This window comes from Mastigoproctus giganteus, chromosome 4, assembly GCF_048544385.1.
Source record: "Mastigoproctus giganteus isolate SK-2022 chromosome 4, ASM4854438v1, whole genome shotgun sequence".
Classification (NCBI taxonomy): domain Eukaryota; kingdom Metazoa; phylum Arthropoda; class Arachnida; order Uropygi; family Thelyphonidae; genus Mastigoproctus; species Mastigoproctus giganteus.
The window spans coordinates 188,345,060-188,372,699 of NC_143578.1; the positions used below are offsets into that span (position 1 = coordinate 188,345,060).

The following is a 27,640-nucleotide window of genomic DNA, read 5'->3' on the forward strand; positions in this document are numbered from 1 at the left end:
CAAAAATCACAGAAAAGTGAAGAATTTTTGCATCAAATCATGGAATGTAGTATTGTGCTTACATACGGTGAAATGCTGAATGTATTCAAAAGGTAAAAAGTCTTCTTGTAAACATGCAAGCAAGTAAATATGCATGGAGAATGGTAGTAGCTATTTAAACAGTATTTTATCATAACTAAAATGTAACATATTAGGTGTATTTATTACCAATGATGATCTTGAGCTATTAAAAAACTTTAAATATAAAATAAATATGATAATATGTTTATAGTTAAGAATCAAATCAAAAATCTTAGTTTTGATATCGAAATTCACTTTTGGCTGTTTCATATAATTCACTTGCTGAAGTTCCATCACTATATTAGAGAGAGAGAGAGAGAGAGAGAGAGAGAGAGAGAGAGAGAGAGAGAGAGAGAGAGAGATATGAAATAATAATGGAATGCTTCAAATATTTTGTTGAAAAATTTAATTAAAATAATTATTTCAAATGTTATAATGCTTTCTTTTTAATAATCATAAATATAGCTTCAGTTTGTGGCCAGAAGACTTTGTCCTCAGCTAAGAAATAATATAGAGCTACATAATACTCCCATTGTGAATCAGTATGCAGTTGAGATATTTCATTCTGATATCCAGAAAATAATTCAAAAGCACGAGGTATTGTTCTTTATTATTTAAATTTATAATCATAGTCAAAAAATAGCTCAATTAGAGTAGAATTTCCCTGTATCTTGCAGTTCAAAGGTGTACCAGGTGCATGCAGTAATGTCTTCATCTTTAGCCATAACTAGGAGCAGTATGGTCAAAAATGTTGAGGTGGCCTTCTAAAAAAAAAAGCTAGCTCTTTAATTATATGACAATCAGATCACATATAACAGAGGCAACAAAAAGGACAGTTTCTGATATATACACAGGATTAGAAATAATTCCAGAAAGCCTTAGCCATCTGCAGTCATTAGACATTTCAGTTAACAAAACCTTTAAGGCATTCATGTGTGACTGTGTTGAGGGGTGGACAAAATTGATGCAGGCACAAAATCATGATTTGGTACTAACAGGAAGAATGAAGTGGCCAACTATTTCCCAGGTGTATAAATCGTATAAAAAATTAGCAAGACATGTGGAATCAGCAATGGCCTTGGTTGCCCTGAAGTTGATTCACTTTTTGAAGAAAGTGAAAGTGTAAAAGTTTTGTTTTACACTGACATTTTGTTTCATATGCATTTGTGAATTTGTGTTTCATATATATGCATTGTAATACTTTTTCCCAAAATATGCCTTCCAAAATGTGAGTGCATCATTTTAGGAGGCATATTTTGGTCTAGTGCATCATTGTCCAGAAGATGTGGTAGTTGTCATAAAGGAATAATGACAAACAGTCATGAGTTTAATTGCTATACTCAGTTAATTGGTTAATCATCCTTACATGTGATCACTCTATATCCCTCATTTATAACAGAACCTTGATTATCTGTGCCTTGACAACCACGCATTTGATTATTCATGTGGGGCATTTTTTTAATGTTATTTAACTTTTCTGCCTTGATAATGTAATTTTTTATTTTATTTTATTTTTTTCTCAGAAACTAATGAAATGTTGGCTTGCCATAAAGAAAAAAGAATAGACATTACAGTATTTATAAAATAAATATACCATGGGACCACAATGTAGGAATATTCTGAACATCTCCATATACCTTATATTTGTTTTAGCATTAGCATTAGCACATGATGCAAGAAAGCAAGCTTATATAGCATCAGCCAAAAAAAAACCCCTTATTTCACCCATCCACTCGCTCCAAATGTTTGTCAAGTTCTGCATTGAATCTATTTAAGCTATCAAATTCTACAACGACAGATGGAAGTTTGTTCCAGCAATCAACCACCTGCTGGCTAAAGGCAAACTTCTGCACATCTATCCTACAACCTCAATTTGAATTTATGCCTCTCAGGCGATTATTCTGAGCAAGAGGAAGAATCCCATCTGCATTGAGCATGCTGAAACCATTCAAGGCTTTATACGCCTCAATCAGATCACCTCACAGGTGCCTAGTCTCCAGACACTGTAATTTGCAAAACTTAAGCATTTTTTCATAAGAGCAACCCTTTGTTCCATTCACTAATCTTGTTGCCCTTCTCTGTACTCGTTCCAACAGCTCTACATCATTCTTAAAATGAGGCCTCCAGATCTGTATACAGGACTCAAGGTGTGGCCTGACCATTGCCTTATACAAGGAGATAATCACCTCCTTATCCCTGCTAGAAAAATTCCTGTATATCATTGAAAAGACACCATGAGTGACTCTTAGCTCATGCCTCAAATGCCACACTGCTCCAATTTGTGTCAGCTGGGACAGACTCCTTTAATATAACTGGATAGATTTCTGCACTGCTCAGAAAACTTCATATCTGCCTGCACAATTACCCCCAGGTCCTTTTCATTCTCTACCACTGTCAGTGTAGTACCACAGAGTTGATACGTTGCTCTGGGGTTGCTGTTTCCCATATGTAGTACTTTACATTTGTCAATGTTAAACTTCATTTGCCACCTCTCAGCTCATCTGCTCAACTTTTCTAGATCCTATTGCACCGTACTGTCATTAGTGTCATTAACAACCCTGCCAACCTTTGTATCGTCTGCAAACTTGGACATTAGCCTGATATACCATCATCGATATCATTTATAAATACATAAAACAACAATGGACCCACCACTGAACCCTGAGGGACTCCAGTAATAACATTAGTCCATGAAGAGCAGTTTCCATTGATTACCACTCTCTGTCTTCTCCCACTCAACCATCCCTTTATCCATAGCAGCAATTTGCCTCCAATGCCACACTGCTCCAATTTGTGCAGCAGTCTTCCATGTGCAACAGAATCAAAGGCCTTTATAAGATCCAAATATATGATATCAAAGTTATTCTTTGCATCCAGTTCCTTTGTGACTACATCATAGTATCCAATCAAATTAGTCAGACAAGACTTCCCCTTAACAAACCCATGCTGTGTCCGAGCTATAACTGAAGTCTTGTCTAGATGATCCTGCAGTGTTTCTTTAACCAGTGTCCCCATTAATTTCCTTGGAACAGAAGTTAAACTAACAGGTCTGTAATTGCCTGTGTCGCCCTTTGATCCTCCTTTGTGGATTAGTGTCACATTTGCACATCTCCAGTCCATGGGTACCTCCCCTGAGTCCAGGGAAGCTCTCATAATTATAGCTAAGGATTTGCTTACTTCCTTTGCCGCCTCCTTTAATATAACTGGATAGATTCCATCCACCCCAGGTGCCTTTCTTGTGTTTATCTTCAACAATTTCTCCTCCACTTTACTCTCAGTTATTACAAGATTATCTAGCTTACTGCCAGAGTTGAATACACTTCTGGCATTCCCTCCCTGAATAACTCTTCATGTGTGAATGTCGATGTAAAATATTAATTTAGTTTGTTAGCTATCTGAGCAGGATCATCAACAGTCGAACCATTGATATCAAGCGGACCAATCTGATTCATCTCCTTCCTTCTAGAGTTTACATAAGTAAAGAAAAAGTGTTTTTCTTTGCACCCTTTGCCAAAGATTTCTCGTAATCTGCCTTCGCCTACCTAACTTCTTTTGTAACTTGGTTACAGACCAGCTTATATCTATCATAGGCTTCTGTGTCACATGTTAATTTATATGTATCCCATGCATTTTTCTTCTCTGTCACATGTCTAATTAGTTCATCTGACATACATTTAGGCCTAAATCTTGAACAATATTTCTTTGATTAGTTGAAACAGCAGTGAAGTATAGTAAACTGTTTTTCTACACTGTATGGATCTTTTCATTATAAGATACCAATTAGACTAAACATGGCATTTTATATTATGTATACAGCAAATTTGAACCAATATACATGAAAACAGTTTAGAAAAGGCTACACCAGCCACACCATGTGACCAGTGCTGTTTGAGAATGGTTCACAGACACAAATGCACAAAAGGTGGGATGGCCGCTGCAGATATACAATACAATACAAAACATAAATGTACAATACATTTTATAGCAGAGTAAAAATAAAATATGTTATTTCTCCTTCCAGAACATATGTATTGTATATACACTGTGAAGGTAGTGTATACACTACCTTCTGAAATGTATCCTGTCACCGATTTGCATAGTCTATTTGTATAAAAGGAAAGGCAAATAAGTCACACAGGTTGTTCTCATCATGACATATAGAGCTGAACTGACTGATTTTGAGAGAGGTGTTATCATCACATGACATGGCAGTTCCTTGGTACAGACTGATGTTTATTTCAACAGGATAATGCCACACCGTGTGACCAGTGCTGTTTGAGAATGGTTCACAGACACATGTACAAAAGGTGAGATGGCCGCTGCAGAGTCCTGATTTGAATCCTATGTGATGAGTGGAATGTCAGGTGAGGGCCAGATGAATATGTTCCACAATGGTAGCTGAATTAGTCACAAATCTCTAGGAAGAATAGAAGACTATACCTGCTATAGTCTATCATTCGATGTTGAAAAGCCTTCCCAGTTGAAGGGAATGTGTCATAACAACCAAAGGGGAAAATAACATTTCATGTGGATTCTTTTTGATGAGTAGTGTATGTTGGAAGGGGGAAAGGGAAACATTTAACACATTTGCTTCGCCAAAGTAGCAGTGTCAGAGAGAGGCAATTAATGCTGCAACTTCAATCTAATGCTTCGTGTACAAATCCTGAAATTCAGATACGAGTAATTTGTTGCTTATTATTGATGAATACCTAATCATCAATAATGAATAGCAATTAGGCAATTCTGGAACCTAACAAATTTCTTGATGTTATTGCAGTGTGTAAAAACTTATTTCTGTAAATTAAAATCTAGACACTATACAACATGACCACCAAATACGGAGGATGCAGAAAGGTCAGGGAATGACCACCACATATCCCCAGAGCAATATGGCCTTAGTTGCTAATGCTCCTAAAAACCAAATAACAACAACAACAAACAACACTGTACAATCAACTCTAATATTTCTTTGGTGAATGACCAATCTGAAAACAAAATTTTGTAATTTTCAGCTAGTTTGTTGGATTTGGAAAGTTCAACTATACCTGTATTATATACAGACTTTTTTGAATAAATTGTATTTTTTGATTAACTAGCATCCAGTTCATTAGCATGGATAATCAAGGTTCTACTGTATACAGTGGACCTGCGCTTTACGATTGGTTCAATTTACGATTAAATCACTTTATGATGGACTCTCCATTCACTGTGTGATATGTGCTTAGCGCTTGTTATTGTGATCCTGTTTGCAAATTCAATTTTAATTTTAATTGCAAATTGAAATAGGGGGAATATTATCCACAGGCTATAAAAGTAAAAATATAAAGCACAAATTAACACTTTATTACCTTGTTAACAAAATTAAAAGGTATGTGAAAATCAGAAGAATATTTTCCACAGGTTAGAAAAATAAAAATAAATTTACACAAAAAGATATGCAATCAATAACAAAGAACACAGCACGCATAAATTGTAACTAATATGATACACGCAAGTGAGATACAGAGTAACAAGTTTACGAAAATTAAAAAAATAGGAATGAAGAGAAGATTCTGAAAATTTGTTTTTTTTATGATTGAAGAGGAAGGGGAAACACATTTCACCATAACAATGACGTAAAAACCCACAGAATTCCAGCTATCGGTACTATTGCAAATGCAATAAAATCAAATTTACTACTCATTTACGTTAGATTGCACTAATATAAAAGCCCAATAAGCCAGAAACTGCAAATTGTTTTTGTGTCGCGACCTCCAGAAATATCATAAAGGCATTCAAATTTCATTCTTATAACTGAACATATGATAACAATGAAAATGTAGTGCATTGATTTTTAAAATTTTATTCTTTAAAGTGGCTGATGCTACTAACCAGTGACCATGTTAAGAGGCGCCTACTTATTTCATTTTACAATGGGCTTGGCTTACAATTGTCTCTCACCAAACCACGTGGTCCTTCCTCTCAGCCAGTAGCAGCCTTTGTAAATATGTTCACCACATGTTTTGTTTTGCATCCTTTAATTGAAGTGATTTTTGGGTTGTGCTTTAATCAATATATTAGTTTTAATCAGTATGTACAATTTCCATCATAAAAATCACCTTTTAGAGAGATAAATAGCTTAGTTATATAGCGAAAATTTCAAATTCCAATGTCTTGGAACGAATTACCAATAAACAATGTGTTATTGGGTTCACATTACAATATTTTCACGATAAGATGGTGTCTCTGGAACGGATTAATATCGTAAAGCAGGGGTCCACTATATATTAATAAATATGTTGATTCTTATAAAGATATTTGTAAACTGATTAAAATTAAACCTAATCTTAGGTACATTATGAAGCTGTCATGTTGCTTTTAGATTTTTCACCTGATTCTAAATCTTTTGTGTTGTCTACAATACAGTAATTGTATTACTGTATACCACTCAGTTGATACTTTTCATTCAAATAACTGTTTATACTGTAGGATAAACGTACCAATATCACAGTTGCTTTCTGAATGATAAAAAGACCATAGTTGTTTACGCCATATTTTTAGCCTAATCTTAATTTATTGTGCTATGTGTGTACTATATTTTAATTTTATCTAACTACCAACTTGCTATTTCCTCAGCAAGCTGATAGGTGCCTAAACAAAATGTATGACTTTTTAAGTAATTCATATTGATACAATTTCATTTTTCTTTTGAAGAATTTGATGAATATTTTTTCTTTACAATAACAGTTGAGTATGGAAGATTGGCTACAGATGGAACTTGATTTCTTTCCTGAAAATGACTTCACCTTAACTGAAAGGTATCTTTCTGCTATTATTATATGCAATAATTTCATATATTGTTTGCACTTAATTCAAGTGATAATGATAACATTATTTCAAATAGCATGTCTGGCTTTTGATTTTGAAAATGACCTTCTGACATTGAAGGGCATATTACTGACCTAGTATATTTTCTATAAAGAATAGCACTGCTCTTTTTAAGAATGACAAATTGAGAACTGCTCAGGAAGAGATTACAATTAAGAAATTTCAAACAAATTTTAATTTAGAGCAGTGTAATTTAGGTGCCATTCCATTTGGTCTCTTCTAAGACTCACAGTAGTGATAATCAAGAACTAGTCCTAAATATTTCTGGTTCTGTTCTGCTGAGCTGCCAGAAAGAAAGTAATTGTTACTGTAGATACTTCCATTCTGTGGTTGGCTGATGTTTGTGGTGCTTGGCTGCTTTGGTCATCCTTGGAGGCATCTAATTAGACAGTTTACAAGCATTCCTAGTTGTGATTAGTTGGGGGTTAGTTGGTGGTGTTCGAGAACCTCCTACTCTTCTCTTGGACGTCTACAAGTCTGCAGGTGCTGAGGCAGATATAGTCACTTTCTACTCCATGTTCTTATTGGCTCTGGAAGCCTGGATGATGCTTGTGTTGTACAATTTGAGAGGGCCTGAGATTGATATTCCTTGGGGAGGAGAGAAGAAGATGGTTAGCTTCTCTCCTGATCTGTTTATACTTGATAGGTGGAACAGGACCAGGGTATATCTGCCAGGGGCAAAAGTTGATGACGTTGTAGAGCAGATATCATCTTTTAAGGGCATGAAAGGTGTTAATGTTGTACACATTGGCACTAATGATCTTAAGAGTAAGAGATTTGCACATCTACTTAACAAGTACAGGTCAATGTTTAAAAAAAATCGTGATTTTTTTTAAACTCGTGGGGTAGAATTTTTTTTCAGCATGGTCTGTGTTTGCTAACAGGAGTGGCTGCTTCTACAGGAATGGGATACACTTAAATAGAAAGGGTGCAAGAATATTTGCTGATTTTTTTTTTTTTTTTTTATGTGAACCCCAAACACGAGAGTTATTAGAACCTATAGTACTTAATACCATGCTTGGGTTGGAGATTGAGAAGACGAAATAAGATATTTGTTGACATTGGACTTGAACTTCTGTAGATTGTAATTTTCAGGAAATACATATGAAGGAAGGTTGTTCCAGAAAACGGCAGTTGAATGAATAAATGAGGAAGATGAAAAGTTGGTTCTGTGGGTTTGAAGTTGGACAGTAAATGGATGTTGGCTGGTGGCGGCATGTGTTCGGACTGTTTTGAAAGAGAGAGTGGGAATTATAGAAGCCAATTCAGAAGAACAGTGCCCATGGAAGTATCTGTAGAAGAGGCATGCAGCAGAAACAGTACGTCTATGAGACAGCGAGTGGAGAGACTCTGTTAGAGATGAATCATTAATTAACCTAACTGCCCTCTTCTGAATGGAATCAAGAAGCCTGAGAGAGGTTTTGGGGGCACCACCCCAGATGTGGGAACAATATTCCATGGCAGGGCGGATTTGCGATTTATTCAGAGTGAGCAGCTGTTTCGAAGAAAAGTAACGCCGAGAGCGAAAGAGAAAACCAAGTTTTTTAGATGCAGAGGAGGCAATATTTGTAATGTGCTTGTGCCAAGAGAGATTAGAAGTCAGGGTAATCCCCAAAAGAGATATATCCTTTTGCCTAGAAATTGGAGTGTCACTAAAGATAAGCATAGGAGCAGAAGAATCCTTTTTGCGAGATATAAGACAAGACTGAGTTTTAGAAGGGTTGAATTCAACTAAGTTGTCTTTGCCCCACTGGAGAATTACCTGAAGATCGGCATTTAAGGAATTGGTAGCAGATTTTCGAGAAGTTGAAGCTGATTGAGCAGGACAAGGTTTCTCAAAATGGAAAGTTGAATGCAATGTGCTATCATCAGCAAAACTATGGATAGGATTTCCAGTCAATGGAAGAAGGTCATTGATGAAAAGAGTGGGGGAAAGAACTGAACCTTGGGGGACACCGGCATTAGTGGAGAAGTTAGAAGACAGAGAGCCATCAACCATCACCCTCAGTGAGCGATCAGAGAGAAAACTGGATAACCAATTACTAAAAACAGTTATGTTTAGAAGAAGATGGAAGCATGTTTAGAAGACCTTTATGCCAAACACGATCAAAAGCCTTTGAAATGTCAAGAGCAACTACTTGTGTTTCACCGAACCTTTCCATTGAATTAGTCCATAAATGGGTAACATAAGCCAGAATATCACCAGTGTATCGACACTGACTGAATCCATACTGGTGATCGTTGATCAGACGGAAGGTTTCTAGGTAGTTTAAGAGTTGGCGGTTAATTGATTTCTCCATTACTTTAGAAAGAGTAGAAGTAATTGCAATGGGACGATAATTGGAATGGAGGGATTTGTCACCCTTTTTAGGAACTGGCTGGATATGAGCAAATTTCCAAGCAGAAGGAAAAAGACCTTTAGAATAAGAAAGTGAAAAAAGGCGGCAAAGAATAGGAGTAAGTTCAGGAACACAGGTTTTGAGAACAAGTGGAGAAATACCATCAGGACCTGGAGCTTTCTTAGCATCGAGATTCATCAAAATCCTTCTGATATCCTTTTGACGGAAGACCACAGGAGGCATTGAATGGAGTGTATTGGGAATGGTGGGAGGTGTTTTACCAAGATCATTAATACATGAGCTGGAAGAAAAATGGGATGCTAGCAGGTCAGCTTTATCCTTGGCTGAAGTGACAACAGAACCATCTGGTTTGGACAGAGGTGGGAGCAGAGATGGGCAAAAGTTGCGGCCAATAGCTTTGGCAAGAGACCAGAATGCTCGGCTACCATTAGGGCAAGAAGCAAGTTTTCTACTCTTAGCCTGTTCAAACTCTAGTTTGGACTGATTAATAACTGCTTTACAATTGTTGCGAGCTTTGGTGTAGGCAGAAAATGAAACTGAAGAATTAGAAACAAGCCAATTACGATATGCAACATTCTTCTCTTGGACAGCCTTAGCACATTTATTGGAAAACCAAGGTTTAGATAAAGGACAAGATTTTAAAGTGGAGTGTGGGATAAAGGATTCCATTCCTGCAAGAATAATTTCACTGACACGATCTGAGCAAACGTTGGCATCAGAACTTTTGAAACAGTAATCCGACCAAGGAAAAGAAGTCTCGCAGGTCATCCCATTTTGCATTCTTGTAATGCCAAACAACACTAGGTTGGGAATAGCCATGAGGTAAAGGTTCCATTGGAGAAGAGACAATCACCAAGTTGTGATCTGAAGTGCCTAAACGACCTCACACTTCGACCGTGTACTTAGAAGGGTTGTTTGTGAGAAAAAGATCAAGCGTATTGGCTGTATGATTAGGATTGTCCGGTATTCTTGTAGGTAAATGAACAATCTGTGCTAGGTCATTAGTAATTGCAAAAGCCTCAGCATCTCGACCTGCTGGGTCGGTGTGACTAGAAAACGGAAGCCAGCTGGGGTAGTGAACATTAAAATCACCAAGGAAAATTACCTCACTGTTAGGAGAGTTGGACTGGAGAAAGTCAAGTTGCAACGAGAGGAAGTCAAAGAGCTCCAAGTGATTAGTCGAGTTGGGAGAACGGTAGAGACAACAGATGAATTTGACACAATGAGGTAGAGAGATTTTAAGCCAGAGAAGTCAAAGAGAGGAGATTCCAAATTGCCAAATCTCTGACAGGGAATATCAGAACAGACATATGCACAAGTACCACCTTTGAGGTGAAAGGAATCATACAGCGAATAATTTGGGCATCTGAGATGAGCAATAGTTGAATCAACCGATAACTGAGATTCTGTCAGAAAAAGTACATGAGGTTTGGCAGACTGAAAGTGGAAATGGACATCGTTGAGATTAGAATTGAGACCACGTATATTTGTGAAATGAATTAGGAAGTCCTTGGGAGGTTTAGATCTATTCATAGATAAGCTTGCTCTATTAGTTTGACAATTCATGATGTATTCAATAGTAAGAAAAAGTGGGTGGGACATGCTGTATGAAGTAATGAAATTTTTGGATATGGCGTACATGTGGTAAGAATATACCCAGATCCTTGACATAGCGTAGCCTCGACAATGCTCCCCGCATACACACTACTCGGACTCCCTCCAGTCACTATCTGGCAGAGTAGAGGTAGCAAGATTATACACTAGCTGATCTGGAAGCCTCCTAGAGAGTTACCAATAGGTCCAGTCCGGTGTACTAACTAGCGGCCGGTCTGCGATGCTATCGAGGCAGTGTTAAGTGGGTCGGAAAACTGCTAGCTTGTGGGATTCACAGACTAAACGATTAACAGTAGCCATAGGCAAAGGCAAAAGAGATTTTTGCGCTACTACTACTATTGTAATGAGCAGCAGAATAGAGAGCAGGTTGCTGGAGATTTCAATAGTTGCTGGAAGTCATCATGGAACAAGTAATTACACAGGCTGTGTTAAGGTAACTAAGAGTAAGAATAGGTGCAAGTATACTTGCATGTACACTAATGCTAGAATGATAAATAAAATTGATGAATTTGAAGTGCTGATCAAAGCATCAAAGGCAGATATTGTTGGGATATCAGGGACATGGTGTCACACAGATATATGCAGTGCAGAATTGGAATTTGGGGGGGGTACGTGTACAGAAAAGATAGACAGTGTCGGAAGGGAGGAGGGGTTATGCTGTTAGTTAAGAAACACTTGAAATCTAAGATAGTGCATCCATTTGAGATGGATGGACAGTGCAATGTTGAGTCAGTTTGGCGTGACACTGGGAAAAGGAAAATGAGAGGAGGAGGAGTGTGTTATAGACCTAATGACTCTGATGAGTACAAGGAACAATTATGCAGAGAAATAGTGTGCCAGTAAATCAGAATGTCTTGTAATGGGGATTTAAACTTTCCAGATATTGACTAGAACTTGTGCATTGATCACTCGCATGCTAGCAAGACTTTTGTGGATTTATTGGAGGATTGTTTTCTACAACAACACGTTCGAGGGGCAACCAGAAGGAGTAATACTCTTAATCTGATTATCAGCGGTGATTATTCATGCATTAAGAATTTGCAGATAACGGACCCACAAGGTGACAGTGATCACAGTGTACTGATGTGGGATTTACTTAAAGATTTTACTACCATAAAGTGTAAAGCTAAGGGTTTTTGTTTTCTTAAAGATGACTACAGTGGTCTCAGACAGTTTTTAAATTCTATACAATGGGATCAACTGATGATGTTTAAAATTGCGAATTCTAAATGGGAAGCCTTCAAGGAATTAATCTTGGAAGCTACTAGGCTTTTTGTACCAACTAAGAAATACTGTTCAAGATTTAGACCTAAATGGATATCAGAAGAACTAATGAGGTTCGTGGCAGAGAAGAAAAATGCGTGGGATGCATATAAATTAGCAGGTAACACAGGAGCCTATGGTAGATATAAGGTAGTCCGTAATCAAGTCACAAAGGAGGTTAGGCAAGCAAAGCCTGATTATGAGAAGTCATTGGCAATGGATACAAAGAAAAACAACAGACTTCTTTACTTATGTAAACTCTAAAAGGAAGGGGATGAATCAGATTAGTTCATTTAATGCTGGTGCTTCGACTGTTGATGATCCTTCTCAGATAGCTGACAAGCTGAATAAGTATTTTGCATTCACATTCACACGAGGAATTCTATAAGGAAAAGGAGGAGAGAAGTTTAATAAACTCTAACAGGGAGCTAAATGATTTTGTAATAATCATTTAGTAATCTTTTTATTTTTATTTTATTTACTTTTTTTTATTTACTTTTTTTATTATTATTATATATATATATTTTTTTATTTACTTTTGTTTTTTTTAGGTCCTAGCCACTGAAATCTCAGGAAATTAGGTGGCAGGACCTGCCAGAGTAACTTAAGTCTACTGGGTTCCTGGTCTGCCTCCACGTGGCGAAGGTGGAGCAACGTTGAGCCTCGGCAGGGGTCCAGTGGCTAAACGACCAAATGAACAACAGTACACAGCACTACACATGTACAATATCCATACACTTTTAAATCTCTGGCATTTCCAGTGAACTGGTACACCCACAATGAAAACTACGCGGAGATGGAGGAAACCCCTGGTGCCGTTTGACACTAAATACACCTTACACCTTACATAACATTCCTCACAATCCAGGAATTTAATAATATAAACGACTCCACTAGCATTCTCTTTTTGAATGGGGTCTTTTACTTGTGACACGATTGTGTGCAGCTTCCGACTTGGAATCTGCACACAACGCGTCGATAGTTTCTTAGTACCCTAGTTACATGCTCAGTTAAGGGCTCGCCTCTTCTCTGATTTTCACCAATATACGTTTGTATAATCCTCTGGGGGTAGCCACACTTTGTAAGATCTGCCGTGACGTGTTCATATTCTTCTTTCCTATCCTCGGAGGTACTACAATGCGATTTTGCCCTATCTATTAATGCTCTGACCACACTGTTCCTATGATGATTGGTCTGGGCAGAATTATAATGTGAGTACTGGCCTTTATATATCGGTTTCCTATAGACTTTAGTTTTTAGTTGTTGGCCTTCTCTACAGACCAATACATCAAGGAACGGCAAAAATCCTTCTTCCTCTACCTCCGAGGTAAATTGTATGAATGGGGAGAAGCCATTTAAAAAATTCAACACTTCATTTTCACTCCCCTTTTGAATAATTGGGAATGTATCATCGACATATCTCTTCCATGGGCACATAGGGAGATCTTGACCATTAAATATTTTAGCCTCGAAATCTTCCATAGCTAGATTAGCAATAATCGCACTAATAGGGGAGCCCATGGCTGTACCGTTAACCTGCTTATACATAATATTACCAAAAATCATGGTGGTACTTGAGAGGCATAGTTCTATACCTTTACAAATATCTTCTAAGTTTAATTGCGTTCTGCTACTCAAAGTGGTATCATTCTGTAAGGCCATGTGGGCACAAAGTACCCCATGGTCGATAGGAATGCAAGTAAAAAACGATGTCACATCGAAAGATATCATAGCTTCATTTTCTTCCATGTGCTGACTTCTTATGAAGCGTACAAAATCTTTACTATCCTTGACGCTGAATTCGGAAGTTCCTACTAATGGAGACAGTATTTTGGCCAGGAAACCAGACAAGGCATATATGGGACTGCCAATGAATGAAACTATAGGTCTAAGTGGCATACCCACTTTATGTATCTTTAGTAAGCCATAAAATCTCGGTATCTGGCTCCCTGTAGCATGCAATGTCCAATACTGCTCTTGGGAAATTTTGTTGGACTTCAGCCAACTCTGAATTATTCTATTTACTTGACATTCCAAATTCATCAATGGGCTTTTTTGAATAACCTTATAAGTTGTTCTTTTTTGAATAACCTTATAAGCTAATCTTAGTGTGAAAACACTAAGATTAGTGTTTTCACACTAAGATTAGTGAAAACAAACAAGATGACAGTATTGTGGTCTTACCAGCTGACAAAGGTAGACTAACAGTGGTCCTTGATAAAGAAGCATATCTAAGTAAAGCGTTAGATCTATTGAATGATCTAACAACTTATAAGGTTATGACAATTCAAAAATTGTAGATCTCTTAATGTACCATTTATAACTGACACAATATAATAGCGTAGCTTAATTTAATTTATTATGATACTCGCCTTTTTATAATCTGCATTGATGTTGGAATAAAATAGATGATAATTTTAAATTTAAGTTAGCATGAATAAGTTAGGATTTAAAAACTGAATTAAAATGTGTGCAAGGAAGCAGAAGTGCATGTCTTCGTCCTTGGTTGTCAATGTTGAAATTTGAAACAAAAGATATCACATCGAAATCTTTAATCACAAAACTATCAAAAATTTTAATTAAATATTTTTCCAATAAAATTCATATTTCTTTTTTAAAAAAATGCCTCTTTCATAATATTATCCCGAAATTTGCCCGCATATTCCCTAGAAATACATGTAAAAAATATCCATATATTATCCATCAAACCTGTATTAAAATTGTACAAAAAGAATTAGAAGAGATACAATAAAAAATATAACCTACTATCCCAAATACACCGATTAAGATTCAGCCTAAAAAGAAATATGACACCGCAATCTTGGGTGGACCTCACGATATATAATGAAATACGTATAGCAGCTGCCATTAACGACATCGAACTCAGACACAACAGAAAATGGGGGATCCTTACACAGAAACCTCGCACCGCCACAAAATCTTCTACTATAAACATTTCTTCGTACCCTTTTTCTTCCACTGAACTCGCTAGCCTTGATTACGGTTTTAATTTTGCTATTAAAGATAATAAATATCCCTACAAAGAATGTATAATAGAACTACAAACCAAATTAGATAACCATCCAGATAAATGGCGAATTATACACCAAAGTAATTCAATTCTTAACTCCAGATTCAAACCCCAACCCAATATAAACAAACAACAGTTAATGAACTTACAAAAAATACGTAACAATCCAAATATTATAGTCCAGAAAGCTGACAAAGGTGATCCCATAGTAATTATAAACAAAAGCACATATATAGAAAAAATGGAATCTATACTTTCTGATTCAGATACATACAAACTGGATAACACATATACTATTTCCAAACATAAAAATAAGCTTGACATTATTTTAAGGAAATTAAGATCCAACAATGAAATTAATTTATACACCCTTCAACAGATTGGTATCCAAAACAATATTCTCCATAAACCCAACCCACTAAGACCCATAATATCCTTCAGCAAATCAGCTTTCACTAATTTATCTTCCTTCCTGGTCAAAATTATCTCCCCCCTCACCAGATTTTCAAAATTTAAAGTAAACAATACCTCCCAAACCTTTGAAAAAATAAATTCTATCACAATAACCAATTATGACATCCTAGCATCTTTTGATGTAGTCTCATTGTACACTAATGTATATTTTCCGTCAACATTACAAACCATACGTAATTTCTTAACAGATGACAAAACCTTATCCAATCGCACTTCCCTTTCAATTAATAGCATACTTGAGCTCACAACCTTTCTATTAGATGCCAGATACTTCCGATTTCTTAATCAGATTTACCAGCAAACCTATGGGATTAGGGATCTCAGCCCCCCCCATCTGAAATTTACCTAGCCTCCATAGAAAATCATATATTACAACCATACCCCCCAGATATTAAATTATTCATACGATATGCTGACGATATCCACTTAATAGGGCACAAATCCACAATAAATGATCTTTTCATTAAATTTAATTCCATGCATAATAGATTAAAATATACCCTGGAATTGGAAGAAAAAGGACAAATTAATTTCCTAAACCTCACTATATACAGAAGCGATACAAAACTAGGAACAAGAATTTTCAGAAAAAATACTCACATGAACAAATACTTACACTTTGAATCGCATCACCCCCTCAACACAAAAAAAGCAGTCCTTCATAATCAAATTTACAATGCTATAAAATACAGTTCCACACATTATGACCTTAATAATGAACTACAATATCTTACAAGTAAATTCATATCTAGGAAATATCCTATTCAATTAATCAAACAAACTATTATCACAGTCCAAAATAATATCAACAACCCACCCAAACGCATTTCCAATAATAATCCACGTATTATCCTCCCTTACCATAGTAATTTTGCCAACCAATTCCGCGGTTTATTCAAAAGTACTGATATCACCCTTACATTCTCATCTTACAATAAACTAGGTTCATTATTCAACTCATATAAAGATACACAAAATTACCACATTAGTGACATGAATAATATCATCTACTTAATAAAATGTCAAGATAACTGTAACGCTTGCTACATTGGTAGCACCACCACAAAATACGGATCTACCAAAACATCGAATACACGTGCGTACTACCACCACAATAGCTTTAGGACGGGACAGTCCAATACCGAATTAGCAACACATGTTCAATCCCACAACCACACCCCCTTAGTAGATTCAGCCATTCCTATTATCAAATTAAAATCCAGTTTTAAAATTTTTCAATATGAAGCCCTAGTTATAGAAGGGTTATGCCGCCATTTCACTCTCCAAGTATTAAATTCCAAACTACCCTATAACATAGCACCGGTCTGGAATCTCATGCAGCTGAGATTCCCACGTGTATTCAGGAGCATCATGGGAACTTAGTCTTCTTAAATACACGCATTTACTCTCATTCTACCATTGCCAACTGAAGACGTGTAAAACGAAAGCCACTTGTTATGGCTATTGGCCTTCTGTTTCCAACCCTACAACTTAAATCGTTTAAAATTTCAACATTGACAACCAAGGATGAAGACATGCACTTCTGCTTCCTTGCACACATTTTAATTCTGTTTTTAAATCCTAACTTATTCATGCTAACTTAAATTTAAAATTATCATCCATTTTATTCCAACATCAATGCAGATTATAAAAAGGTGAGTATCCTAATAAATTAAATTAAGCTACACTATTATATTGTGTCACTTATAAGGTTATTCAAAAAAGCCCATTGATGAATTTGGAACGTCAAGTAAATAGAATAATTCAGAGTTGGCTAAAGTCCAACAAAACTTCCAAAGAGCAGTATTGGACATTGCATGCTACAGGGAGCCATATACCGAGATTTTATGGCTTACCAAAAATACATAAAGTGGGTATGCCACTTAAACCTATAGTTTCATTCATTGGCAGTCCCACATATGCCTTGTCTGATTTCCTGGCCAAAAAAAAAAAAATACTGTCTCCATTAGTAGGAACTTCTGAATTTAGCGTCAAGGATAGTAAAGACTTTGTACACTTCATAAGAAGTCAGCACATGGAAGAAAATGAAGCTATGATATCTTTCGATGTGACATCGTTTTTTACTTGCATTCCTATCGACCATGGGGTACTTTGTGCCCACATGGCCTTACAGAATGATACCACTTTGAGTAGCAGAACGCAATTAAACGTAGAAGATATTTGTAATGGTATAGAACTATGCCTCTCAAGTACCACCATGATTTTTGGTAATATTATGTATAAGCAGGTTAACGTTACAGCCATGGGCTCCCCTATTAGTGCGATTATTGCTAATCTAGCTATGGAAGAGCTCGAGGCTAAAATATTTAATGGTCAAGATCTCCCTATGTGCCCATGGAAGAGATATGTCGATGATACATTCTCAATTATTCAAAAGGGGAGTGAAAATGAAGTGTTGAATTTTTTAAATGGCTTCTCCCCATGCCTCGGAGGCAGAGAAAGAAGGATTTTATCCGTTCCTAGATGTATTGGTCTGTAGAGAAGGCCAACAACTAAAAACTAAAGTATATAGGAAACCGATGTATAAAGGCCAGTACTCGCATTATAATTCTACACAGACCAATCATCAAAAGAAATAGTGTGGTCAGAGCATTAATAGATAGGGCAAAATCGCATTGTAGTACCTCCGAGCATAGGAAAGAAGAATATGAACACGTCATGGCAGATCTTACAAAGTGTAGCTACCCCCAAAGGATTATACAAAAGTATATTGGTGAAAATCAGAGAAGAGGCGAACCCTTCACTCCAATAGCCACTGCATACATTCCCTACTATCCGGGCTTAACTGAGCATGTAACTAGGGTACTAAGAAACTATCAGACGCGTTGTGTGCAGATTCCAGGTCGGAAGCTGCACACAATCGTGTCACAAGTAAAAGACCCCATTCAAAAAGAGAATGCTAGTGGAGTCGTTTATAGTATTAAATGCCCGGATTGTTGGGAATGTTATGTAGGGGAAACAAAGTGTCATCTCAAAGAACGTCTGGAAGAGCACACAAGGGCAATAAGGAATGCAGATTGTGGCTGTGGCCGAACATTTTTGGGAGAAGCAACACCAGATCTCCCCGGACAAAGCTATCATCACTGATCGGGTGCATAGGTTCTGGGACCGCAAGTGGCTCAAGAGTTTGCGGATTAATTCAACAGAGAGCATTATTAGAGACAAAGGTTTGCGGATTCATCCCCTCTTTGAGGCTACGGTCCTCAGAAGGCATGAACGATTTCATATGACGCGCTCCCAAGCTGCTTCCGGTCCCATACATTAGAGAATAGAACACGTGGCGATGAAACATGTGATTTAGACCTTAAACCTGCTGGTACTTAAGATGCACCGCAGTACAAGGAAGCTACCACTGATTAAGAAGGCAGGAGCCTTCGAAAACTACAGTTGGTTTTATCGTTCTTAACCCAGTATTTTAATGTATTTTATTCGATGTATATATATATTTTATGTATTTTATCCTTTTTAATTGTAAAGTTATTTTAATTGTAAATATATAGTAATATACACATAGTTTTCAAAATTCCAGTTTCCGTGTTTTATTTTATAAGTGGTTGGTGAGAAACATTTAAAATCACAATAATGGTATTTGTCTTAAAGTTGGAAATAAATTGAGCTGTAGCTGTTGTTGTTGTTTCGTTTTTACGAGCATTAGCAACTAAGGCCATATTGCTCCGGGGATATGCAGTGGTCATTCCCTGACCTTTGTGCATCCTCCGTATTTGGTGGTCACGGGCTCAAACCTCGGTCTAATCAAGAAGCGTGTGCTACGCACTGCTGCTCTTGCCCACCAGGCTACGGAGGCGCCTTGAGCTGTAGCACCAAGTTCTTAGTATCACCCTTTGGAGGGAGCAAAAACCCAATGATTGTGTACCTAATGCTGTATTGCATTTCAGATTTGTCAAATTTTGTTTTCTGGATTAAAATATCCTGTGCAATCCTGTATCGTTATATTGCATGGGGTTAGTGCAGTCCATTTCTAAGTGGACTGCACACATAATCTACCCGAAGTGCCTATAAGAATTCTGAGTTGGTGCCTAAAAGGAGTATCAAAGGATGACACGAGCAATTACAGACCTGTTAGCTTAAATTCTGTTCCCTGAAAAATTATGCAGTCACTGATTTAAAAAGTAATGCAGGACCAGCTAGACAGGAGTGTACTTATATTTCAGACATAGCATGGTTTTGTGAAGGGGAAATCTTGTCTGATCAATTTGAGTGAATACTATGATGCAAGGCGTCTCCGTAGCCAGGTGGGAAGGAGCAGCAGTGCGTAGCACACGTTTCTTGATTAGACTGCAGTTCGAGCACATCACCACCAAATACGGAGGATGCGGAAAGGTCAAGGGAATGACCACCGCATATTCCCAGAGCAATATGGCCTTAGTTGCTAATGCTCCTAAAAACAAATAACAAACAAACTATGATGCAGTCACAAAGGAACTGGTTGCAAAAAATAAAAATTAGATATATATGTGGATTTCTGGGAAAAGCTTTTGATACCATTATATATAAAAGACTGCAGTATAAATTGGAGTGGTGTGGTTGGTATTAAGGGAAAATTGCTGCTATGGATAAAAGGATGGTGAGCGGGAGAAGACAGAGAGGTTTATCTGTAGACACTGCTCTTTGTGGACTAACTTCATTAGTGGAGTCCCATATGGTTCATTGTTGAGTCTATTGTTTTTTTTTTTTTTTTTCTGTATTTATCAATAACATTGATGAGATTATATCAGTCCCAGTGTTGTCTGAGTTTGCAAATGATGTAAAGGTTGGCAGGGTGATTGATAGTAATAAATGTATGCTGCTTGCTGCTGCATGCAAAAAGATCTGGGAATATTGGGTTGATGGGCTGAGAAATGGCAGCTGTTACAAAATTTAGAAAAATTAGGGAGATGCAATCCTGTATCATTAGCATTAGTAGAGGCATATGATGCAAGAAAGCAAGCTTATGCAGCACAGCCAAAAAAAAAAACAAAAAAAAAAAAAAAAACCCTTCCACTTCACCCCTCCGTTCGTTCGAAATACCTGTCCAGCTGAGCCTTAAATTTATTTAGGCTATCAACTTCCACAACAAGGGATAGAAGTCTGTTCCACCAACCAACTACCCGCTGGTTAAAGGCAAATTTCCGCACATCTATCCTACATCTGTCTTTCCTCAATTTGAATTTATGCCCTCTCAGGTGATTATTCTGAGCAAGAGGCAGTATCCCATTAGCATTGAGCATGCTCAAACCATTCAAGGCTTTGTACACCTCTATCAGATCACCTCGCCGGTGCCTAGTCTCCAGACACTGTAATTTGCAAAACTTAAGCCTTTCTTCGTAAGAAGATAAATCTTCAAAGAAGATTTATCTTCTTGAAATGAGGCCTCGAGACCTGTATACAGTACTCAAGATGCGGTCTGACCATTGCCTTATACAAGGGAATGATCACCTCCCTATCCCTGCTAGAAAAATTCCTGTATATCATTGATAAGACACCATGAGCTACTCTTGCAGCCCGTCTGCATTGCTCAGAGAACTTCATATCTGCCTGCACAATTAACCCCAGGTCCTTTTCATTCTCTACCACTCTCAGTGTAGTACCACAGAGTTGATACGTTGCCTGGGGTTGCTGTTTCCCATATGTAGTACTTTACATTTGTCAATGTTAAACTTCATTTGCCACCTCTCAGCCCATCTGCTCAACCTTTCCAGATCCTGTTGCAGCAGCAGCATAGCATCAGTAGCATCCTTAACAACCCTGCCAACCTTTGTATCATCTGCAAACTTGGACATTAAGCTTGATATACCATCATCAATATGTTTTTTATATATACAGAAAACAACAATGGACCGAACACTGAACCCTCAGGGACTCCACTAATAACATTAGTCCACAATGAGCAGTGTCCATTAATTACCACTGTCTGTCTTCTGCCACTCAACCATCCCTTTATCCATAGCAACAATTTGCCACCAATGCCACACTGCTCCAATTTGTGTAGCAGTCTTCAATGTGCAACAGTATCAAAAGCCTTTCTAAGATCCAAATATATATCAAAGTTATTCCCTGCATCCAATTCTTTTGTGCTTCATCATAGTATCCAATCAAATTGGTCAGGCAAAACCTTCCCTTAACAAAACCATGCTGTGTCTGAGCTATAACTGAATTCTTGTCAAGATGGTCCTGCAGTGCTTCTTTAACCAGTGCTTCCATTAATTTTCCTGGAACAGAAATTAAACTCACAGGTCTATAATTACTTGTGTCAGCCTTTGATCCTCCTTTGTGAATTGGGGTTACATTTGCACATCTCCAGTCTGTAGGTACCTCCCCTGAGTCCAAGGAAGCTCTCATAATTATGGCTAACGGATTGCTTACTTCCTTTGCTGCCTCCTTTAATATAACTGGATAGATCCCATCCACCCCAGGTGCCTTTCTTGTATTTATCTTCAACAATTTCTCCTCCACTTTACTCTCAATTATTATAAGATCATCTAGCTCACTGCCAGTGTTTACTTCATCTATGGGATTCCCCTTCCTGAATAACTCCTCATGTGTGAATGTAGATGCAAAATATTGATTTAGTTTGTTAGCTACCTGAGCAGGATCATGAACAGTTGAACCATCGATATCAAGTGGACCAATCTAATTCATCCCCTTCCTTCTAGAGTTTACATAAGTAAAGAACGCCTTGCTGTTTTTCTTTGCATCCCTTGCCAAATATTAAGATATTAAGAGTACTCTTGATATTAAGAGTAGGAGACCGGCGGAATTACTTAGCAAGTACAGGTCACTGTTGAAAAAAAGCCGTGAATTAGGGTTGAACTTGAAAGTGTCTGCAATTCTGCCCAGACACGATAGGAGGGAGTATATGATGAGAGCCTTGTCGATCAATTCGGCCCTGGAGGGATTGTGCAAGGCTCAAGGGGTAGAATTTTTTTCAGCCTCGACTGTACTTGTTAACAGGAGAGATTGCTTCTACAGGGATGGGATACACTTAAATAGAAAGGGTGCAAGAATTTTTGCTGATGCTCTCGAGGCAGTGTTAGGTGGGTCGGAAAACTGCTAGTTGGGGGGGATACAAGGACTAATAGATTAACAGTAGCCACTGGCAGAGGTGGAAGTGATTCTTGCACTGCTTCTATTCAAATGAGCAGAAGTCTGAAAAACAAGATGCAGGATATTTCAGAGACTGCTGGTAGTCATTGCGTTACAAGTAAACACATGGGTTGTGTTAGGGTAGCTAAGAATAGAAACAGGTGCATGTATACCTGCGTGTACACCAACGCTAGGAGTTTGGTAAATAAATTTGATGAATTTGAGGTATTGCTCAAAACATCAAAGGCAGATATTGTTGGGATATCAGAGACGTGGTGTCACACAGATATAAGTAATGCGGAACTGGAATTTGGGGAATACAATGTATATAGAAAGGATAGACAGGACAGGAGGGGAGGAGGGGTTATGCTGTTAATTAAGAAACACATAAAGTCAAAGGAAGTGAAGCCAGTTGACATCGATGGACAGGGCAGTGTCGAGTCAGTTTGGTGTGACATAAGCATAGGGAAATCAAAATTGAGAGTAGGAGTGTGCTATAGGCCTAATGACTCTGATGAGTATAATAATATATTGTACAGGGAAATAGAGTGGGCCAGTAAATCAGAGAGTCTTATAATGGGGGATTTTGATTTCCCAGATATTGACTGGAATTTGTGGGTTGGTCACTAGCAAGGCTTTTGTGGATTTATTGGATGATTGTTTTCTACATCAGCATGTTCGTGAGGCAACAAGAGGGAGCAATACTCTTGATCTGATTATCAGTACTGATTCTTCATGCATTAAGAACCTGCAGATAAATGAACCACTAGGTGGCAGTGATCACAGTGTGTTGAAGTGGGATTTACTCAAGGAGGTAACTACCATCAGAGGTAAAGGGAAGGGTTTTTGTTTTCGTAAAGGCGACTATGATGGTCTGAGACAGTATTTAAATTCTATACAGTGGGACCAACTGATGATGTTACCAACAGCAAACTCAAAATGGGAAGCATTCAAGGAACTAATCTTGGTGGCTACCAGGCTTTACATACCAACTAAGAAATATTGTTCAAGGTTTAGGCCTAAATGGTTGTCAGATGGACTAATGAGACATGTGGCAGAGAAGAAAAATGCATGGGATACATACAAATTAATGGGTGACATGGAAGCCTATGATAGATATAAGTTGGTCTGTAACCAAGTCACAAAGGAGATTAGGCAGGCAAAGGCAGACTACAAAAAATCCTTGGCAAAGGATGCAAAGAAAAACAGAAAGGAGTTCTTTACATACTTGATGGATATTGATGGTTCAACAGTTGAGGATCCTGCTCAGGTGGCTAACAATCTAAACGAGTATTTTGCATCTACATTCACGCATGAGGAGTTATTCAGGAAGGAGAATGATGTAGGTAAAGTAAACATTGGCAGTGAGCTGGATGATTTTGTAATAACTGAGAGGAAAGTGGAGGAGAGATTGTTGAGGATAAACATAAAAAAGGCACCTGGGGTGGATGGGATCTATCCAGTTATATTAAAGGAGGCAGCAAAGGAAGTATGCAAACCCCTAGCCATAATTATGAGCTTCTTTGGACTCAGGGGAGGTACCCATAGACTGGAGATGTGCAAATGTAACCCCAATTCACAAAGGAGGATCAAAGGCTGACACAAGTAATTATAGACCTGTTAGTTTAACTTCTGTTCCAGGTAAATTAATGGAGGCACTGGTTAAAGAAGCACTGCAGGATCATCTAGACAAGAATTCAGTTATAGCTCAGACGCAGCATGGTTTTGTTAAGGGCAGGTCTTGCCTGACCAATTTGATTGGATACTATGATGTAGTCACAAAAGAACTGGATGCAGGGAATAACTTTGATATTATATATTTGGATCTTAGAAAGGCTTTTGATACTGTTGCACATGGAAGACTGCTGCACAAATTGGAGCAGTGTGGCATTGGAGGCAAATTGCTGCTATGGATAAGGGGATGGTTGAGTGGCAGAAGACAGAGAGTGGTAATCAATGGACACTGCTCAACGTGGACTAATGTTATTAGTGGAGTTCCTCAAGGTTCAGTGTTGGGTCCATTGTTGTTTTCGGTGTTTATGAATGATGTTGATGATGGGATATCAAGTTTAATGTCTAAGTTTGCAGATGATACAAAGGTTGGCAGGGTCGTTAAGGACACTACTGACGCTATGCTGCTGCAACAGGATCTGGAAAGGTTGAACAGATGGGCTGAGAGGTGGCAAATGAAGTTTAACATTGACAAATGTAAAGTACTACATATGGGTAACAGTAACCCCAGAGCAATGTATCAACTCTGCGGTACTACACTGACAGTGGTGGAGAATGAAAAGGACCTGGGGGTAATTGTGCAGGCAGATATGAAGTTCTCTGAGCAGTGCAGACGAGCTGCAAGAGTAGCTCATGGTGTCTTGTCAATGATATACAGGAATTTTTCTAGCAGGGATAAGGAGGTGATTATTCCCTTGTATAAGGCAAGGCCACATCTTGAGTACTGTATACAGGTCTGGAGGCCTCATTTCAAGAAGGATGTAGAGCTGCTGGAACGGGTACAGTGAAGGGCAACAAGATTAGTAAATGGAACAAAGGGGTTGCTCTTACGAAGAAAGGCTTAAGTATTGCAAATTACAGAGTCTGGAGACTAGGCACCGGCGAGGTGATCTGATAGAGGTGTATAAGGCTTTGAATGGTTTGAGCATGCTCAATGCCAATGGGATTCTTCATCTTTCTCAGAATAATCACCTCAGAGGGCATAGATTCAAATTGAGGAAGGACGGATGTCGGATAGATGTGCGGAAATTTGCCTTTGGCCAGCGGGTGGTTGGTTGGTGGAACCGACTTCCATCACTTGTTGTTGAAGTTGATAGCCTAAACAAATTTAAAGCTCAACTGGACAGGTATTTTGAACGAACGGAGGGGTGAAATAGGAGAGGGTTTTTTTTTTTTTTTTTTTTTGGCTGATGCTGAATAAGCTTGCTTTCTTGCATCATATGCCTCTACTACTGCTAATGCTAATGTTAATGCTAAAGATTTCTCGTAATCTGCCTTCGCCTGCCTAACCTCCTTTGTAACTTGGTTACCGATCAACTTATATCTATCATAGGCTTCTGTGTCACATGTAAATTTATATGTATCATGTGCATTTTTCCTCTCTGCCATATATCTCATTAGTCCATCTGACATCCATTTAGGCCTGAACCTTGAACAGTATTTCTTAGTTGGTATGTAAAACCTAGTAGATTCCAAGATAAGTTCTTTGAATGCTTCCCATTTTGAGTTTGCTGTTGGTAACATCATCAGTTGGTCCCACTGTATAGAATTTAAATACTGTCTCAGACCATCGTAGTCACCTTTACGAAAGCAATAACCCTTCCCTTTACCCCTGATGGTAGTTACCTCCTTGAGTAAATCCCACTTCAGCACACTGTGATCACTGCCACCTAGTGGTTCCGGTATCTGCAGATTCTTAATGCATGAAGAATCACTACTGATAATCAAATCAAGAGTATTGGTCCGTCTAGTTGCCTACTGAACATGCTGATTTAGAAAACAATCATCCAATAAATCCACAAAAGCCTTGCTACTGTGTGAGTGGCCAACCCACAAATTCCAGTCAATATCTGGGAAATTAAAATCCCCCATTATAAGACTCTGATTTACTGGCCCACTCTATTTCCCTGTACAGTTTCTTATTATACTCATCAGAGTCATTAGGCCTGTAGCACACTCCTACTCTCAATTTTGATCTCCCAATGCTTATGTCACACCAAACTGACTCGACACTGCACTGCACTGCACTGTCCAGCGATGTCGACTGGCTTCACTTCCTTGGATTTTATGTTTCCTAACTAATAGCATAACCCTTCCTCCTTCACTATCTTGTCTATCCTTTCTGTAGACATTGTACTCCCCAAGTTCCAGTTCTGCATTACTTATATCTGTGTGACACCACGTCTCTGATATCCCAACAATATCCACCTTTGATGCTTTGAGCAATACCTCAAATTCATCAAATTTATTTACTAAACTCCTAGCATTGGTGTACACGCAAGTATACATGCACCTGTTCTTTTTCTTAGCTACCCTAACACAACCCATGTGTTTACTTTTACCCCAATGACTCCCAGCCGTCTCTGAAATATCCTGCATCTTATTTTCCAGGCTGCTGCTCATTCCAATAGAAGCAGTGCAAGAATCACTTTCCCCTCTGCCAGTGGCTACTGTTAATCTATTAGTCCTTGTATCCCCCCAATCTAGCAGTTTTCCGACCCACCTAACACTGCCTCGATAGCATCAGCAAACATTCTTGCACCCTTTCTATTTAAGTGTATCCCATCCCTGTAGAAGCAGTCTCTCCTGTTAACAAGCACAGATCAGACTGAAAAAAATTCTACCCCTTGAGCCTTGCACAATCTTTACAGGGCCGAATTGATCGACAGGGCTCTCATCATATACTGCCTCCTATCTTGTCTGGGCAGAATTGCAGACACTTTCAAATTCAACCCTAATTCACAGCTTTCTTTCAACAGTGACCTGTACTTATATTGTTAAATGGCTGTTGAAGTTTAACTTTAACAAAATTAAAAACTTCAACAGCCAATTCTGAGAAATGGCTATAGAAGTTTAACTTTGACAAATGCAAGGTACTGCATATGGGTAGCAATAATCCCAAAGTAATGTATCAACTGTTTTGTACTTTCACTCAATGTGGTAAAAAATGTAAGGGACTTGGTGGTAATTGTTCAGTCTTATATGAAATTCTTCAAACAGTGCAGGCAGGCTGCAATGACAGCTCATGGGATTTTTTCAATGATAATACATACAGCAGTTTTCTTGCAGGGATATGGGGCCAATTATCCCATTGTTTAAGGCAGTGGTCAGGCCACATCTTGAGTACTGTATACAG

General features: G+C 38.0%; 1 protein-coding gene across 1 annotated transcript in view; it reads left to right on the forward strand.

The window, feature by feature from the left end:
- LOC150087268 (Fanconi anemia group A protein-like) overlaps positions 1–27,640 on the forward strand; it is a 202,739-nt gene that overhangs the window by 173,927 nt on the left and 1,172 nt on the right. Inside the window, exons 8-9 of the mRNA XM_090372428.1 lie at positions 526–657; positions 6,787–6,857. Coding sequence (XP_090228554.1) covers positions 526–657; positions 6,787–6,857 — 203 coding nt within the window. The remainder of the gene's footprint in view (positions 1–525; positions 658–6,786; positions 6,858–27,640) is intronic.